The 16,811-nt window shown below is 42.8% G+C and overlaps 1 protein-coding gene across 1 annotated transcript in view; it reads right to left on the bottom strand.

Annotated features, from left to right (window-relative positions):
* The window catches only part of LOC142244156 (chloride channel protein D-like), a 265,090-nt gene extending 260,691 nt beyond the window's left edge, over window positions 1–4,399 (bottom strand). Inside the window, exons 1-2 of the mRNA XM_075316355.1 lie at window positions 4,109–4,399; window positions 1,230–1,359 (exon numbers count right to left, since the gene is read on the bottom strand). Coding sequence (XP_075172470.1) covers window positions 1,230–1,359; window positions 4,109–4,284 — 306 coding nt within the window. The 5' untranslated portion in view covers window positions 4,285–4,399. The remainder of the gene's footprint in view (window positions 1–1,229; window positions 1,360–4,108) is intronic.
* Window positions 4,400–16,811: the final 12,412 nt, after the last annotated feature.

Raw genomic sequence — 16,811 nt, forward strand, 5'->3', positions numbered from 1 at the left:
TCACCTGTTTCACCGATGCTGAGTCCGTGGCTCCAGGCAGGCGTCACATGGTTAAGCATCTATCTCACAGGCAGTCAGTATTGTAATACAGCAAAGCTGTAAGAGCTGCAGCTGCAAACGTGCTTGAAAGCGACAATGTTCAGTTCTATACTGTGTCATTTACATGTCTCACATTGGTAATGCCATCTTTCCTTTAAAATCAGCTCTGGAGGCAGATTCTCATGCAGAGCAGTGTTCTGCCCATAGATCTTAAAGCTAATTTATATATAAGATAAACGTGGATTTCTCTGGAATAAAACATTGGATCACAGATATCAAGGTATCATTGTATTCAGCTTCCTATTACCACCATGCTCATTTAGACGGCTTAGGGGGGCTGATCCTACTGACAAATGCCCTCAAAAGAGATATATAATTAATAAATAAATACTGCAAGTGAAAATATGAAACTTTCTAATATATTTTATCAGAGAAGTCCACTTCTTTTTTCTACTGAACTTTTATTTTCAAAATTTCCAATTCACAGGTAAAATCTGTTGTCAGTGAATATAGACTTTCCCATTACTTAGATAGGATAGGACAGTTTGTGCCCATAAAGTTCTTTAGAGAATCATTTCAGGAAAACTTGCAATAGAATATGTCTGTTCCACTCTCCATAGAATTTTAAAAGCACCAACTGTCTTCTATTTCAGTAATGGGAATATCTGTCTTCATTAAAGGGAACCAATCACCAGGATTTTCGTTTATAACCTAAAGCCAGTGCTATACTGGCACCACCAGGCTGATTCTCTACATACCTGTAGTGGTCAGCTCGAATCTTTAGGTTTTGAAATGCAAGAAAGTAAAGTTTATAAAATCATCAGCTTCTTGAGTGACAGCAGCTGAGGATCAGATAATATCTGGGGGGTATTCAGAGTTATCCCCTCCCCCTGTTAGAATTTACTTTTTCACTAGCAGTACCTGTGGTGAGGTTATACCCATGTGACCAGAAGGGGCATCCGAAAAATGTTGCTCCCTGGTATTAGCTTTGTTGGTTGAGGCCCCGCCCCTTCTTGTCACATGGGTATGACCTCAGCACAGGTCCTGCTAGTGAAAAAGTAAATCGATTGTATAATGCTAATTCTAACAGGAGGAGGGGATAAGTATGAATATCCCCCCAGATATTATCTGTCAGTAAGAACTTATCAGATGACAAATATATTAGTCCAATATAACGATAAATCACTTACACTGATAAACTTTTCAACAAGCTCCCACTTCTTTTCAAAACAGGTATCTATTGTCTGGTGCATTAGGAATCCCACTGTGCCAACTACAATTCCAATCAGTGCCATCATCACCCAACGATCCCAGTCTGACCTATGGACAAAAGCACAGTTACTAATCTCACTATGTTTATATACCGTACTTCAAAGATAATAGTTTATTATGGTTAGCTGGTTACATTCTCTATTTTTTTCTAATAGTTTATTAAACTTTTGACATAATTCACACTAGGAAAAAGGATGTTTAAATTAGCATTTGTTACTCATGGACTATAATAGCATCTAATTATATATATGGATAAATATATATACAGATATGTTATACAGCATGTATATAAGTGCAAAGAAGAGGGGAGCCAGCACTGCTCATGAATGGCATGCAACAATGAAAAAATAAAAAGTGTAAAATTCACAAATTCATTCCTACTGTAACAATTCAATGAGATTTTTTGCAAATTATTGATCAATGATTTGAGCCCCCCTGCCCCATCACGGCAAATCTCTATAGGGGGGTCCCTACACTATGTTATAAATTAATATCGTACCATAAGGTCTCATATAATGACTTGAACAGGACCATATAAGAACACCACTTACCCGGGGAATGTCAGAACCGCTCCCATGCTGCAAGGACTGACAACTGCGAATAAAGGCAGCCCAGGTGCCAGCGTGTGTAGCATGTACATAAGTGTATGCCATCATACTCGTTAGATGGTGGATGCCGTTGGTAGACATCTGTCGCATAGTACATACACAGAGAGTTTTTACAAGAGCATTGGTTAAAGAAAGACCATTAAAATAGTCTATTTAGTAAGGTCAACCAGGTACAGTTTATTTCAGATGTGAGTCACTCGAAAATGTAGAAATGTTTCTAAAAAATACTATTAGGATAAGACGTTTACAGATCTACACTGAACAATGGTCATGGAAGTGACATATGTTGCTGTCACAAAAGACTCCAAGGCACCTCGATCTCATGCATTACATTACAGTATCATTACTTGTATAAATGCACAGTGTCTGCTAATCATCATACTGCATAACACATGTTCTATATAGTCTTAATAATGTAATGTATAGTGTCATTCCTTTCATTTCATAGATTTCTTTTTACTCACAATGTGATGTTTTAAGTTATGGTTACACACATTGTGGGGTATAATGTGTCCTACGCTGAAGACCTCTGTGTAATTAACTCTATACTTTAGCTGGACATTCAGAGAAAGGTATTCAACAAAGACAATCTTTAGAATGGAAACACAGTCCATAACAAGCACTGAGGGTTTTTTTTTTAATTTAATAAATTGTCTCAAATGAACAATAAAGGGGTTTTACGCACTGTGCGCAAGGTACAGCTTTTGATGCGTTTATGGTGCAGTTAATCATACAATTTGTTCCCAAATCTACATGTCTTTCCTTATCCCAACAAAGTCTATAAGATTTCAAAGATGCTGTGCACACTTTGCTTCTTTTTTCCTTGCAGTTTTTGGTGCAGAAAAAAGAAGCAGTATGTCAATTGTTGGTCCATTTTTTCCTGTATTCTTTAGCCCTTCCAACCATTGAATTCAATGAAAAAAACGCACCAAAAACGCATGCTTTTTTGTTGTGTTTTCCGGCTACAAAGTGTGTTTTTTGGTGCAGAAAATTTCTGCAGCGTGCGCCCATATCCTAAGACATTGGACTTCTTCTGTGAGCTCCACATGCCCAGGGCATAAGAAGGGGGTTTGTTCGGTTACACGAGCATAATTATAGTGGAGCTAAGAGGGTGACTTTACAGAAGAAGAAAAGCATTTAAAGTCAACAACTTTTACATCAAATAATTGATCTAATTTTAACATAGCTTTAAGTTCAAAAATTTCAGATAACAGTTGTTTAAAAAAGCATACAAGCATGGACTAGCAATAGAAAATACACAGTTTGAGGCTATTCAGACATCAACTTTTCTCAGTGTTTGGCTATGTGAAATCGGCATCTTACATATGAACAAGTCACTTATTTTAACCACTTCACGGTTTCTGAACACTGAGGAGATTAAAAGATTAAAAGAAATGACATAGGATGGAATATGTGAACAACAATATTGTTTTGACATTGCTGTGCACTATATTCATTTTATATGGTGCTTTTTCAGCACTTTTCAGGCGGATTCCGGTCAGAGTCCTCCTGAAAAGACTTTGTGTGCTCAGAGCCTCTCATCAGTAGTTATCATTCAAAACCCTGAGAAGCTCCAAAACCAAAGAAAGGTGTGAATCTCTCAATTCTAGTTTTTCTCTCTGTAGGTTTCACTCCTGCATTGGCTTACAAATACTGATGAAACACTGACCAAAAAATTAATGTATGTTTAGCCCCTACAGGAATGAGCTGCTATTAAGGCCTTATTCAGACGTCAGAGATTTTTTTTATGTACACAAAAAAACAATCTGAGTGTCATCAGTTTTTCTTTGAAGTTTCATCAGTGTTTGGCCAGTTTTTATCATCAGTGATTTTCACATTCATTACAATATTAATCACAGACAACACTTAGACTGCACACTGATACCATCCATGTATTGTCCATGATTTTCATGGCCACATAGACTTGTATTAGTGATTTTGATCCATGATGCGGATCAAAAATGGACATGTCTCCACTATTCTTTTGTGGACAAACAGTCTACAAAAAGCCATGGACATGTGAACAGCCCATGGTTTATAATTGCAACATGTTCTACCTGTGAAAATCACAGATAGAACACATAATATGAAAATCAAACATCTGAATGAGACCTAAAACGATTCCTGAAAAAGAACTTACTGCTATAATGAATCATAGTCACATCAGTTTACAGTAGTATTGGTTTTACCTGTGGGGCTTCAGTTTTCGCCATGTCTTATAGGCATCACTATGAGAAGGTAAGTAGTCTAAACTTTCATGAGTTTCTGTGACAACCTTCTTCACCATGGAGGATACTCTGTGGTTTGTTCCATCTTCCACATCTTCTAATTTTTCTTTCTCTTTTCTACTGGATTTTAAAGACATAATTTTCTTAATCCCAAAAGCAGTACTATGCCAAAAAAAATAAAGAAAAATAACCTAATCCTTTTAACAACAATGCAAAAGCAAAATGATGAGTAGAAGGAATCCACTTCGCCAAGAAAGACACCAGCAAGGCAAGAAGATCATCAGTCATGGAACAGACCAAAATCTAGTCTTGCCCATCACAGGGCTTGGCTACATTTGTTTTCATTACACATTACTAGGATACACCACTCATTTTCTGCTTTATCTTGTTCAGGGGTTTATGCTGGTAGTATAAAATAATTATTAGTAAGGTAATTAATAACTTCTGTCAGATGTAACCTTGATTTGTATGTATTCACTATAACCTCATATGCTCCCAAATTCAGAAACTCTCATTAAGATTGTAAACATTATTTAGATACAAGTAAAATATATCTTTGTACCGTGTTAGCCAGTAGTGTCCAGTTGTGCGCGTTTCTTCAGAAGTGTCTTTAGTTCCATAAAGATGCTACTGGCAAACATTATTTAGTAATGTTCATATCCCACATTTCAGTTAAAGAATAGATGAGCTTTCAATTAACTATTCAGAATAATGAATCAGAATAATGAGCTCTGTGTTATATATAAGGAACAACACTACATGTGGGTAGTATATGACATATTCTGAATTCTCACCAGTTTTCCCCTCTGTAGCAATTGTACACAAGGTAAGGTAGGATAGCAGCATCCTTATGGCGAAAACTAAAACATTATTTTTTTTTTGCCCAAGGTAAGGTTGATGTCTTACTCCATAAAATATTTCATCCAGTTGGGCTGTCTTTATCCTTAGAGCATGATGACCCACAGAATGGTTTGAAAGGATCCAACCTGTCATCCATGTTACAATATCTTTTGGATATGTTATTTCTTTTTACTAGTGACCTGACTTAAATGTCATCTGGATGCCATGTTTAGTATAGGAAGGATTTTTAATATTTTCTTAGCATTTTTCCAACCAAACCCTTATCGCTGTGTAGCTAAAAATGTAATTTATCTTATGGCATAATGAAATTAGGTGTGCTAGTAATTTAAAGTGAATCTGTCAGCAGGATTTCACACAAAAACTATTTGTGTGCACATGTACCGTATTTTTTGGACCATAAGGCGCACCGGATTATAAGGTGCATTAGCAATGAGAGCCTGCTAAGGTCCTAGGTACATATATAAAACACACCGGATTATAAGCCGCAGCGCATTACGTTCATGACAGCTGCGAAAAGTCCGGGGTGCAATCCGGAGTTCAGGTGAGAGTACCGGAAATCAGCCCGGGATGTCTGCAGCTGTCATGAAATAAACCGCAGTCCCCGGGGAATTAATCACTCGGTGCTCACGGTACAGTCTAGGCTGCACTCCGGAGCTCAGGTGAGACCTTCGGAGTGCAATGCAGGTACCTGAATCCAGGCCCGGCATTACTGGAGATTCCTCCGGTAGCCAGTCCGACGCTGCTCTTATGTACAGCATGCTAACATGTTGTATATAAGAGTGCAGGCCGCACTGTAGAACATAAAAAAACACTTTACTCACTCAAACCAGTCGCTTCGGTGCTGGTTGGCAAGATGGGCGGCGCTGTTCTCCGGGACCAGTGCCTCCTCTTTCATTCATCTTGCTCCTCTGTCTTCTGAAGCCTGTGTGCATGACGCATCCACATCATACACACTCACCGGCACTGAGGTCCTGCGCAGGCACACTTTGATCTGCCCTGCTCAAGGCAGATCAAAGTACGATATTGTAGTGTGCCTGCGCAGGACCTCATTGCCAGTGAGTGTGTATGACGTGGACGCGTCATGCACACAGGCTTCAGAAGACAGAGGAGCAAGATGGCCGAAAGAGGACGGGTCGGTCCCGGAGAACAGCGCCGCCCATCTGGAAAACCAGCACCGGAGCGACCGGTTTAGGTGAGTAAGTATGTCTCTTAACAGGAGGCATAATGCTCGCTTGTATTCATATACAAGGTGCACCGGACTATAAGGCACACTTTCAATTTCTGAGAAAATCATAGGCTTTTATGTGCGCCTTATAGTCCGAAAAATAAGGTAGATTTTTCAATGACAAGTCCAGAAATACTTTTAGATGGCCAGTCTGTTCCTTCATTACGGAGAAATTGGAGACTGAATTTATATGCAAATGGCTATGGTAGATCAGAAGCCTCTGCTATTCCAGCTGTATTCCCCAACCAGCGCCACTTCCAGAACTGAAACCTCTGGAGTGTCCAGAAGTACAAGTTATTCAGTGGTCAGAGACCTAGCCGAGGTAAGGCTGAGCTTGATATCGACTCCCAAATCTACTGCCAGTTTTGTAAGGCACAATCTTAAAGCAGTGGAACCAGAAAAAGTCTGCAACCTTTCAAGAATACCATGATTTCTATGCAGGTTAATGCTCCATCACATGCATTGAAGTCTCCACTGCTTGGCTAGCCAAAGATGAAAGAATACTGATATGGCCCCTTCCTTACCAGTTAAACCCTATTGAGAACTTGTGGGTCCTTCTTATATGGGAGATTTACAGTAAAGGAAAATAGTACACCCCTTTGAACAGTGCCTGGGAGGCTCTGGTTGGTGCAGCCCAATAAGTTGATCATCAACAGATTAGGAAACTGAATATAATGTTAATGACTCGCCCACCCCAGGGCTATGGGACACCCGGTGCCGGGCCAGACTAATCTGAGGGTCGTCAGTGGTGGCGGGGCCCGACTCCGTGACCCTGGTGGGAGTCAATTAATATGGCTTCAGTGTTGGGGGTGATTAAAGTTTATGTTATTCGTGTCGCCACCTGTGGTTTGCTGCTATTAAGCCACCGCTGCTGTATGGGGCCTCCGGGGCTGGTGGAATGGCAGCTTGGATGGTCCTGCTCCCCACAGGTGGAGCGGTGCCCCGGGGCAACTGTTTGTACTTGTAAGTGTTGATGTAGTGATGGAAGTCTATGCAGTGAAATAACGGAGACAACACCAGGGGGTGCAGTTTCAAGGTCTTTACTCACAGTTCCTGGCTGGTGCACACTGGTGCCGTTGGACTGCTGGAACCCACTGTCAGGGACCTCCGCCGATCCTGGGTAGCTCTGGGGGCGAAAGCCTGTGCACCCCTCTATTGTGTTCCTTTCTTCAGCTGACTTCTAAGCCTTGCCTTTACTGGATGAACCTGGCTTGGCCTCCACTACAGACTCCGGACCAGGGGCTTTCCTAGTGGGTGTTCTACCCTCTTTCCAGAGGTTCTGCTGTGGGCTGTGGCCCAGGGTGCTTGCAACGACCCTGGGCCTCGGTTTTTACCTTTTGGAATTGACATCTCTTCCTCCAGTTTCTAGGGACCGTCCCCTGTGTGCAGCTTGATCCCTCCACCTGATTGTTCTGTGGAACAGGCCACTAGCCTGAAAGCTGTCTGTGGCCCTGGAATCCCTTCTGTTCTGCTTGGTGTCACCTGGATCTACTGGGTCCCAGGGTCTTCACCAGGAAGCGTCACTTTCCTCTTCTTGCTCCTGACTGACTAGAGCACTTCTTTCAGCTCTCCTCTCTCAGGCTACCTCCTCTCTCTCTGCCTGCAACTCACGCTCTAAACTTGACCTTTCTTACTACTCTGCTCTCGGGTGGCTCCTCCCACCCCCCAGTTGCTAAGCTACCACCCTATGGGAGCAGGGATGGGTCTTACGGCCCCTCCCAGCATGCAGCATGGGAGGGTTGCTGCCACTGTCCCTGGTCCCTGTGTGTACCTAATAATGGGTGTAGTGCAGATTTGTCTGTGGACCAGCGTTCACTCCTTTCCTTACCCAGGATGGGACATCACACCTCTGGCTGGGGTGCAATGTTCCTGTGGCGATGGAAGCCTCAGGGGCGCCACATTAAAAAAATCACTTAAAGGACACCATTTGGTGCACACCTATGCAGACTATTTACAAAAAATACAGTCAAGGGACTTAAAAACATGGGCATGTACATCAAAGGACTAATAGAAGACAACACTAAAAAGCAACACACATGCTACATGAAAGCTGATAATGAGCCTCATACATATAAGAAAAATGTCAAAAAGCTTTATTAAATAAAAATATGTAAAATGTTTGATAATAAATAGAAATATTTAACAAGTGAATTATGAAAATCTATATAAAATACAAGCCAAAATTAGTAGATAATGACATGGATATAAAATGTTCACATACCTATTTAGAAGTCTCTCCTGCTGCATCTGGGCTGTCGCCATTCCAGCAGGATGGGCTACTGTATTATGGGCATATCTTATATTAGCGTTATTATCTACCAACCTTGGCTTGTACTTTATACAGTCATAGTCAAAAGTGTTGGCACCCTTGAAATTGTTCCAGAATGAAGTATTTCTCCCAGAAAATTATTGCACATATTTTGTTATACACATGTGTATTTCCTTTGTGTGTGTGTGTGTTGGAACAACACAAAAAAAACTGAGAAAAAAGGGCAAAGCGGACATGTTTTCATACAAAATTCAAACAATGGGCTGGACAAAATTGTCGGAACCCTCAAATTAATATTTGGTTGCACACCCTTTGGAATAAAAAACTGCAATCAATCACTTCTTATTAGACATGAGCGGACTCATGGACGTTTGGTGGGTTGAGGCGGACTTTAGATAAAATTCGGTTTAGGACCCAGACTTTTGTTCAGCTGGCATTGATTGGAAAATACTGTTATGAATCATCAATTTATTACATTTTTACGACACTTGTGGGTGTCAAAAATTTGGTATACTCATGTGTAATCAATCGCCAATAGGAAAACGATTAAAACAAACGTGATCTTTGCATTTCCTGTAAAAACTGGTGATTTCTAAACACTGGACTATAGGAAGCCCCACATCACCAGTTGCGTGACAAAAATCCCACCTCACCAGTTGAGGGTTAACCTGAACCACAATGGAAGTCATTAATTGGGCAGTTTGGCTCTTCGCCCACATGCAGCAAACCATAAACAGAGCACTTTCAGGAAAGGGTAGGTGAAGTTTTTATATTTTATTTAGTTTGATGCACACTACATCTGATCCTGCTGTTGTTACCCCCAGTGCGAGCCGTTCAAACACTGCGAGTGGCTCACACTTGGCTGAGCACTGAGCGTACCCGAGCACAGCAATGCTAGTGAAAGTGGTTTGCATATGTAAAGCACCAGAACTCTGGGTTTTTTTGTACAAACACTGAACACTGAACCTCAGGTTTGCTCAGCTCTACTTCTTATAACCAGCAACAAGCTTCTTACATCTCTCATCTGGAATTTTGGGCCACCCTTATTTTGCAAACTGCCCCTTGTCTCTCATATTTGAAGGGTACCGACTCCCAACAGAAATTTTCTCCACAGGTGTATAAAGGGATTTAGATCTTGACTCGTTGCTGGCCACTTCAATACTTTCCAGCGCTTTGTTTCCATCCATTTCTGGGTACTTGTTGAAGTATGTTTGGGCTCATTGTCCTGCTTGAAAACCCATGACCTAGGAAACAAACCCATCTTTCTGACACTGGACACTACATTGTGATCTAAATTCCTTTAGTAATCTTTGTATTTCATGGTGCGTTGCACACAGTTAAGGCACCCAGTGTCAGAGGCAGAAAACAACACTAAAACATCTTTGAACCTGCACTACATTTGAATGTAGGTAATGTGTTCTTTTTTTTTAGGCCTATTCCATTGTGGTAAACATTCCCAGATGATGTTGGCTTACCCACATACATTTTGGCAAACTGCAATCTAGTTTTTTCATGTCTCTGTGTCATCCGTGGGGTCCTCCTGGGCCTCCTGCCTTTGAATTTCAATTAATTGAAATAGTGATAGATAGTTTGTACTGACACTGTTGCAGCCTGAAGCCTGCAGGACAGCTTTCATTTCTTTGATTGGGGCTTCTTATTCACCATCCGGATAATCCTAGGATACAACCTGTCATCAATTTTTCTCTTCTGTTCACATCCAGCAATTTTGTCCAGCCCCTTCTTGGTGTTTTGGGTGAATTTATGTCCAATTTGCCTTTTTGTCTCAGATTTTTTTGTGTTGTTCCAATACAAGCAAAGGAAATAAAAATGTGTATGACAAAACAAGTGTAATTGCAATAATCTTCTAGAAGAAATACTTACGTAAATTTTGGAACAATATCAAAAGTGCCAACACTTTCATTCATGACTGTATTATCTTCATCATTCATGCACCACAAACCCTTATTAACTGGGCAAACATTTCTTTTTATTAAGTACCCTTTCTTGCGGTCCATGTCACCATGTAACTATTATGTTCCCCCTTTAAACCTGTTATATATTTTATTAAATAAAGTTTTCGATATTTCTCCTATAAGGCCCGTTTCACACGCCAGTGAAAAACCCAAACGTTCTTCACTGACGTGTAAAACACGAACATGTCCCTCCATGTTCCGTGATTCACGGCACACGTGGGTTGTCCATGTGCAATCCGTGATCCGTGATTGCATATGGACATTACTCACCTGCCTTCACTGCTGCTGTCATTCATGCTGATCTCCTCGGGTCTCCAGCGTCTGCCCACCGCTCTCAGCAGCTACTTCCTGGTCGGGTTTTCCTGCTCTCATGAATATTCATGAGCCAGGCAGGAGCTGCCGAAAGCAGAGGCTGCAGAGTGAATCGCAGGCAAGGCAAGTTGAAAATATTTAATATTTAATATGTCCGTGATTTTCTGGTACGTGTTTCACTGATTGATCACACACGGATCACACCATAGTGTGTTCCGTGGGTCATCAGTGATGCCAGAAAAAAACTGACATGTCTCCGTGCAGAATCACGGCCACACGTGCACGCTGCACGGAGACACGTTCAGTGAAAAATCACTGATGTGTGAGCAGACCAATTGATTATAGTGGGTCTGCGTATGTCAGTGATTCTGGTACGTTTTAAAAAAAAGCACAAACGTACCAGAATCACTGACGTGTGAAAGGGGCCTAAGTGTGAGGCTATTACTAGTTTTTTTGTAGGATGTAGACTAAAAAACTCACAGACTTCATGGACGGAAGGCTTATGACTGTTATTGAAAAGAAGGGCAGCTATATTAGTCACTGGTATATTATTTTTCAAATGTCAGAAATCTATTTTGAGGTATTTGGTTATTATTCTCACTTTAACAAATGAAAATAAACAGTGGAGATGGAGAAATTTACGGTTTTCATTTACCGTAGTTACATAATAATTTTACACACTACATGTTGCCCAATAGTTGTGCACACCTAAATATTCTCCTAAGGCCCCCTTCACACGTCCGTGAAACACGTGCGTGTTTGTTCCGTTTCCGTATATACCGGAGACACGGACAAACATGCACCAATGTTAATCTATGATTGTGGTCACACGTGCGTTATTTCATTATGTCCGTGTGTGCGTGTCCGTGATCCGTATGTGTTTGCGTTTTGCACGGATGCATGTCCGTTATCTGCACGGAGCACGCACACGTGGACACAATGAAAGTCTATGGGTATGTGCACACACGTTAGTAAACACGTATGCATCTACCTATAGTCCGTGTCCGTTTGGTGTTTTTATTTCTAGTGATGTCGGCCATTCTTTCTATTTCTGTGTATGTCGGGCAATCTCCCTGAGTCCGTCGGTTGGTCTCTCTGTCTCTCTGTCGGTCTCTCTGTCTGTCTGTCCCTCTCTCACAGTCTGTCGGTCAGTTTCCCCCCCTCTCTCATACTTACCGTTCCCCGATCACCGGCGCGGCGCTGCACGGCATTCACACTGCTGCGGCGGCTTTTACTATTTTGAAAAAGCCGGACGCTCATTAAACAATCTCGTATTCCCTGCTTTCCCCGCCCACCGGCGCCTATGATTGGTTGCAGTGAGACATGCTCCCACGCTGAGTGACAACTGTCTCACTGCACCCAATCACAGCAGCCGGTGGGCGTGTCTATACTGTGCAGTGAAATAAATAAATAAATAATTTAAAAAAACGGCGTGCGGTCCCCCCCCAATTTCAATACCAGCCAGATAAAGCCAAACGGCTGAAGGCTGGTATTCTCAGGATGGGGAGCCCCACGTTATGGGGAGCCCCCCACCCTAACAATATCAGTCAGCAGCCGCCCAGAATTGCCACATACATTAGATGCGACAGTTCTGGGACTGTACCCGGCTCTTCCCGATTTGCCCTGGTGCTTTGGAAAATCGGGGTAATAAGGAGTTAATGGCAGCCCATAGCTGCCACTAAATCCTAGATTAATCATGTCAGATGTCTCCCCGAGATTCCTTTCATGATTAATCTGTAAATTACAGTAAATAAACACACACACCCGAAAAAATCCTTTATTAGAAATAAAAAACACAAACATATACCCTGGTTCAACAATTTAATCAGCCCGAAAAAGCCCTCCATGTCCGGCGGAATCCAGGATGGTCCAGCGTCGCATCCAGCTCTGCTGCATGGAGGTGACAGGAGCTGCAACACACACCGCCGCTCCTGTCAGCTCCACGCAGCAAATGAAGAGTGCCGCGCGATCAGCTGAGCTGTCACTGAGGTTACCCGCTGTCACTGGATCCAGTGTTGACAGCGGGTAACCTCAGTGACAGCTCAGCTGATCGTGCGGCACTCTTCATTTGCCGCGTGGAGCTGACAGGAGCGGCTGTGTGTGCTGCAGCTCCTGTCACCTCCATACAGCAGAGCTGGATGCGACGCTGCACCATCCTGGATTCCGCCGGACATGGAGGGCTTTTTCGGGCTGATTAAATTGTTGAACCAGGGTATATGTTTGTGTTTTTTATTTCTAATAAAGGATTTTTTCGGGTGTGTGTGTTTATTTACTGTAATTTACAGATTAATCATGAAAGGAATCTCGGGGAGACACCTGACATGATTAATCTAGGATTTAGTGGCAGCTATGGGCTGCCATTAACTCCTTATTACCCCGATTTGCCAAAGCACCAGGGCAAATCGGGAAGAGCCGGGTACAGTCCCAGAACTGTCGCATCTAATGTATGCGGCAATTCTGGGCGGCTGCTGACTGATATTGTTAGGGTGGGGGGCTCCCCATAACGTGGGGCTCCCCATCCTGAGAATACCAGCCTTCAGCCGTATGGCTTTATCTGGCTGGTATTGAAATTGGGGGGAACCGCACGCCGTTTTTTTTAATTATTTATTTATTTTACTGTACAGTATAGACACGCCCACCGGCTGCTGTGATTGGGTGCAGTGAGACAGCTGTCACTCAGTGTGGGGGCGTGTCTCACTGCAACCAATCATAGGCACCGGTGGGTGGGGAAAGCAGGGAATACGAGATTGTTTAATGAGCGTCCGGCTTTTTCAAAATAGCAAAAGCCGCCGCAGCAGTGTGAATGCTGTGCAGCGCCGTGCCGGTGATCGGGGATCGGTGAGTATGAGAGGGGGGGGGGAAACTTCAGTCACTCGGGGGATTAGCGGTCACCGGTGAATCCTTCACAGGTGACCGCTAATCAGTACTCGACACAGACAGAGCCGCGGTATGAGGATAAAGTCGGGTGAAGTTCACCCGAGTTCATTCTCATCGCGCAACTCTGTCGGCTGTCAGCCGACATTTATAAACGACATTGTGCATCACACACACGGACATTACACACGGACATTCCAAGTACACATACACGTTAATTCCACACGCACACACGGACGTTCTACACACAAACACGGCTAGCATACGCAATTCACACAGATGCCACACGGACCATAAAAACGGACACAAAATCGGGATACGGACCCGAAAAACGGCCCGTAACACACGTGCGTGTTTTTCACAGAAGTGTGAAGGGGGCCTAAGAGAGACTTTTACTTTCTTAAATATTCAGATTTCATATTCATTAACTTTTTTGGATTGAGCAACAGCCCTGTAGTTGTACAATAATAAAATTAATTGACTAAAATACAAATTCCCAAATAATACCACAGTGTATGTGTATATATATATATATACGCTGTGCTAGAAATACACGCATTTATATGACTTGGCATGTTATCAGTGAGGTTATTAATGGTTGTCTGAAGATTTATTATGTCTGTCCACAGTCGGCAGTCCAAAAAGCCTACTTCAGACAAACTTCGCTCAAGCCACTCCGTCTAAGGCCTGCGACACACATCCGTGCCGCTGGCACATGTTTGTCATTTTTTACACGTACCGGCGGCACGGAGACACGTTAAGCAATGCTACCCTATTTTAGCAGGCACACACACGTAAAACCACACGGAACGTGTGTCCGTGTGCGTTTGTACGTGTGTGCGTTTTTCAAAGCGCTGACATGTCAGTGTTTTCTCCGGCAGCACAGGTGTCACACGGCCCGCACCCATACCACACGGGTGTAGTGTGGATGCGGTCCCGTGTGACACGCGCCGGAGAAAAGACACGTGTCAGTGAAGAAAAAAAAAACATTAACTCACCTTCTCCAGCCCTTCTGTCTCTGCCGCTGCTGCCTCTTGCTGCCGACCGCCGCTCATTATTCTCATTTAATATTCACTTCACTGCCTGGCAGCAGCAGCAGCAGCGGGGAAACGGGAGGGCTGGAGCCGAAGATCAGCACCACAGACAGCAGCGCGGACAGCAGGAAGGACCAGGTGAGTATGTAAATTACTGGTTCTACGTGTGCTATCGCGGATAGCACACGTAGAACACACGTGACCCGCACGTACCAGAGACACGTACTTTCCTGCACGCAACACGCAGGGGAAATACGTGTCTCTCGGCACGTGCGTGATTTTCATGTGAGTGTGGCAGAGGCCTAACAGAGGAACCCCAGCCTTAACCGGGGGGAGGGAAAACCCCGGCGAGCGACGCAACATAAAGGGTACACACTACAACCATAGGCCCTTGGGCTAGGATAAACCCTGAATATCTAGCCCTACCTGCCCGCAGAGGTTGGCACCCTGAAAAAGGGTAAATGGCGCCCCAAGTCATTGACGGCTCTCCCTCATGTGCCTTTCATCTGATGCACTAAAGTATTTTGGTGGACCACTGCATATAAATTCCTCAGCATTTCCCATTTATTGTTGTACTTAATGCAGAGAAATACAGACAGATAATTTTCTATCATGTAATATCACTAGGTAAGCATCTGATCAGCCCCAAATTTATTCTGCAGCAAGACAGTAACACCAAACATACAGCCAAGGTCACCATGAACTATCTTCAGTGTAAAGAGCAATGAAGTGATGATAATGTGGCCCCCACGGAGCCCTGGTCTCAACATCATCGAGTCTGTCTGGAATTCCATAAAGGGACAGAAAGATTTGCACAAGCCTCAGACACAGATCAGTATGTTTAAAACCACCTCCCTGTCAAGTTCCTTCGAAGAATTGATGTTTGTTATACTGAAAGCAAAACGTTTTCACGCTGAATATTGAATTGTTTTAGATTTATTTTTTGTTCATTTACTTTGCATTTGTTAAATTTATAGAAATAAACTATTAACACTCTTATTTTTTAAAGCTTTCCTAGTTTACAATATTATTTTGTATACCAGACTAAATGTTTTGCTCAGTACTGTATATATTAGGAAAAATGGGACAGGTAAAGTCAGAACAAGGCATAATAAGTCATATCCATATATATCATTACTGTTCAGACTATGTTACGCTCATGCTGAGTCTCAGGGTATTCTGTATCAGGGTCTGATGTTGGAATGATATTTTTTACCATAATGTATTTGCTCCCTGCGGTGATCTTGGCTGCAGCCAGACAGACAAGCTTTTTTTGCCCACAAGTTTTGTTAACAATCCTGTGACATCAATCACATTAGGATTTTTGTCTTTTTTTTCATAAAATAAGTGGTTACAAATCCTAAAATAACTAGACACAGGCTACAGGGTTTTCAGAGAATTTCCTGTAACATTGCTATAAAATGCTACTAGAATGCTTTATTAGGTGGGCTCACACAGGGAACTTTATATCTATGTCTAACAATAAAGGTATTGTTGGTCATTTCTTTTTAAAAATTGACAAAGCGCACAAAAAAAACAACTATAACTGCACCAGAAAACACAATGGCAATTCTGTGCTGCCATTCTAATGAACCCCACCAATTCTGTGCTGCCATTCTGATGGACCCCACCAATTCTGTGCTGTCATTCTGATGGACCCCACCAATTCTGTGCTGCCATTTTGTTGGACCCTACCAATTCTGTACTGCCATTCTGTTGGACCCCACCAATTCTATGCTGGCATTCTGATGGCCCCACCAATTCTGTGCTGCCATTCTGATGGACCCCACCAATTCCCGTGCTTATATTGTGATGGACCCCACCAATTCTGTGCTGCCATTCTGAAGGCCGCACCAATTCTGTGCTGCCATTCTGAAGGCCCCACCAATTCTGTGCTACCATTCTGATGGCCCCACCAATTCTGTGCTGCCATTCTGATGGCCCCACTAATTCTGTGCTGCCATTCTGATGGCCCCACCAGTTCTGTACTGCCATTTTTATGGACCCCACCAATTCTGTGCTGACTTTCTGATGGCCCCATCACATCATCACCATCATTCGCATGATAGCTGCAGGCAATCACTGGTCTTAGCAGTCATGTTCTGTTCATGAAAAT

Source organism: Anomaloglossus baeobatrachus, chromosome 6 (assembly GCF_048569485.1).
Source record: "Anomaloglossus baeobatrachus isolate aAnoBae1 chromosome 6, aAnoBae1.hap1, whole genome shotgun sequence".
In the NCBI taxonomy this organism is placed as follows: Eukaryota; Metazoa; Chordata; class Amphibia; order Anura; family Aromobatidae; genus Anomaloglossus; species Anomaloglossus baeobatrachus.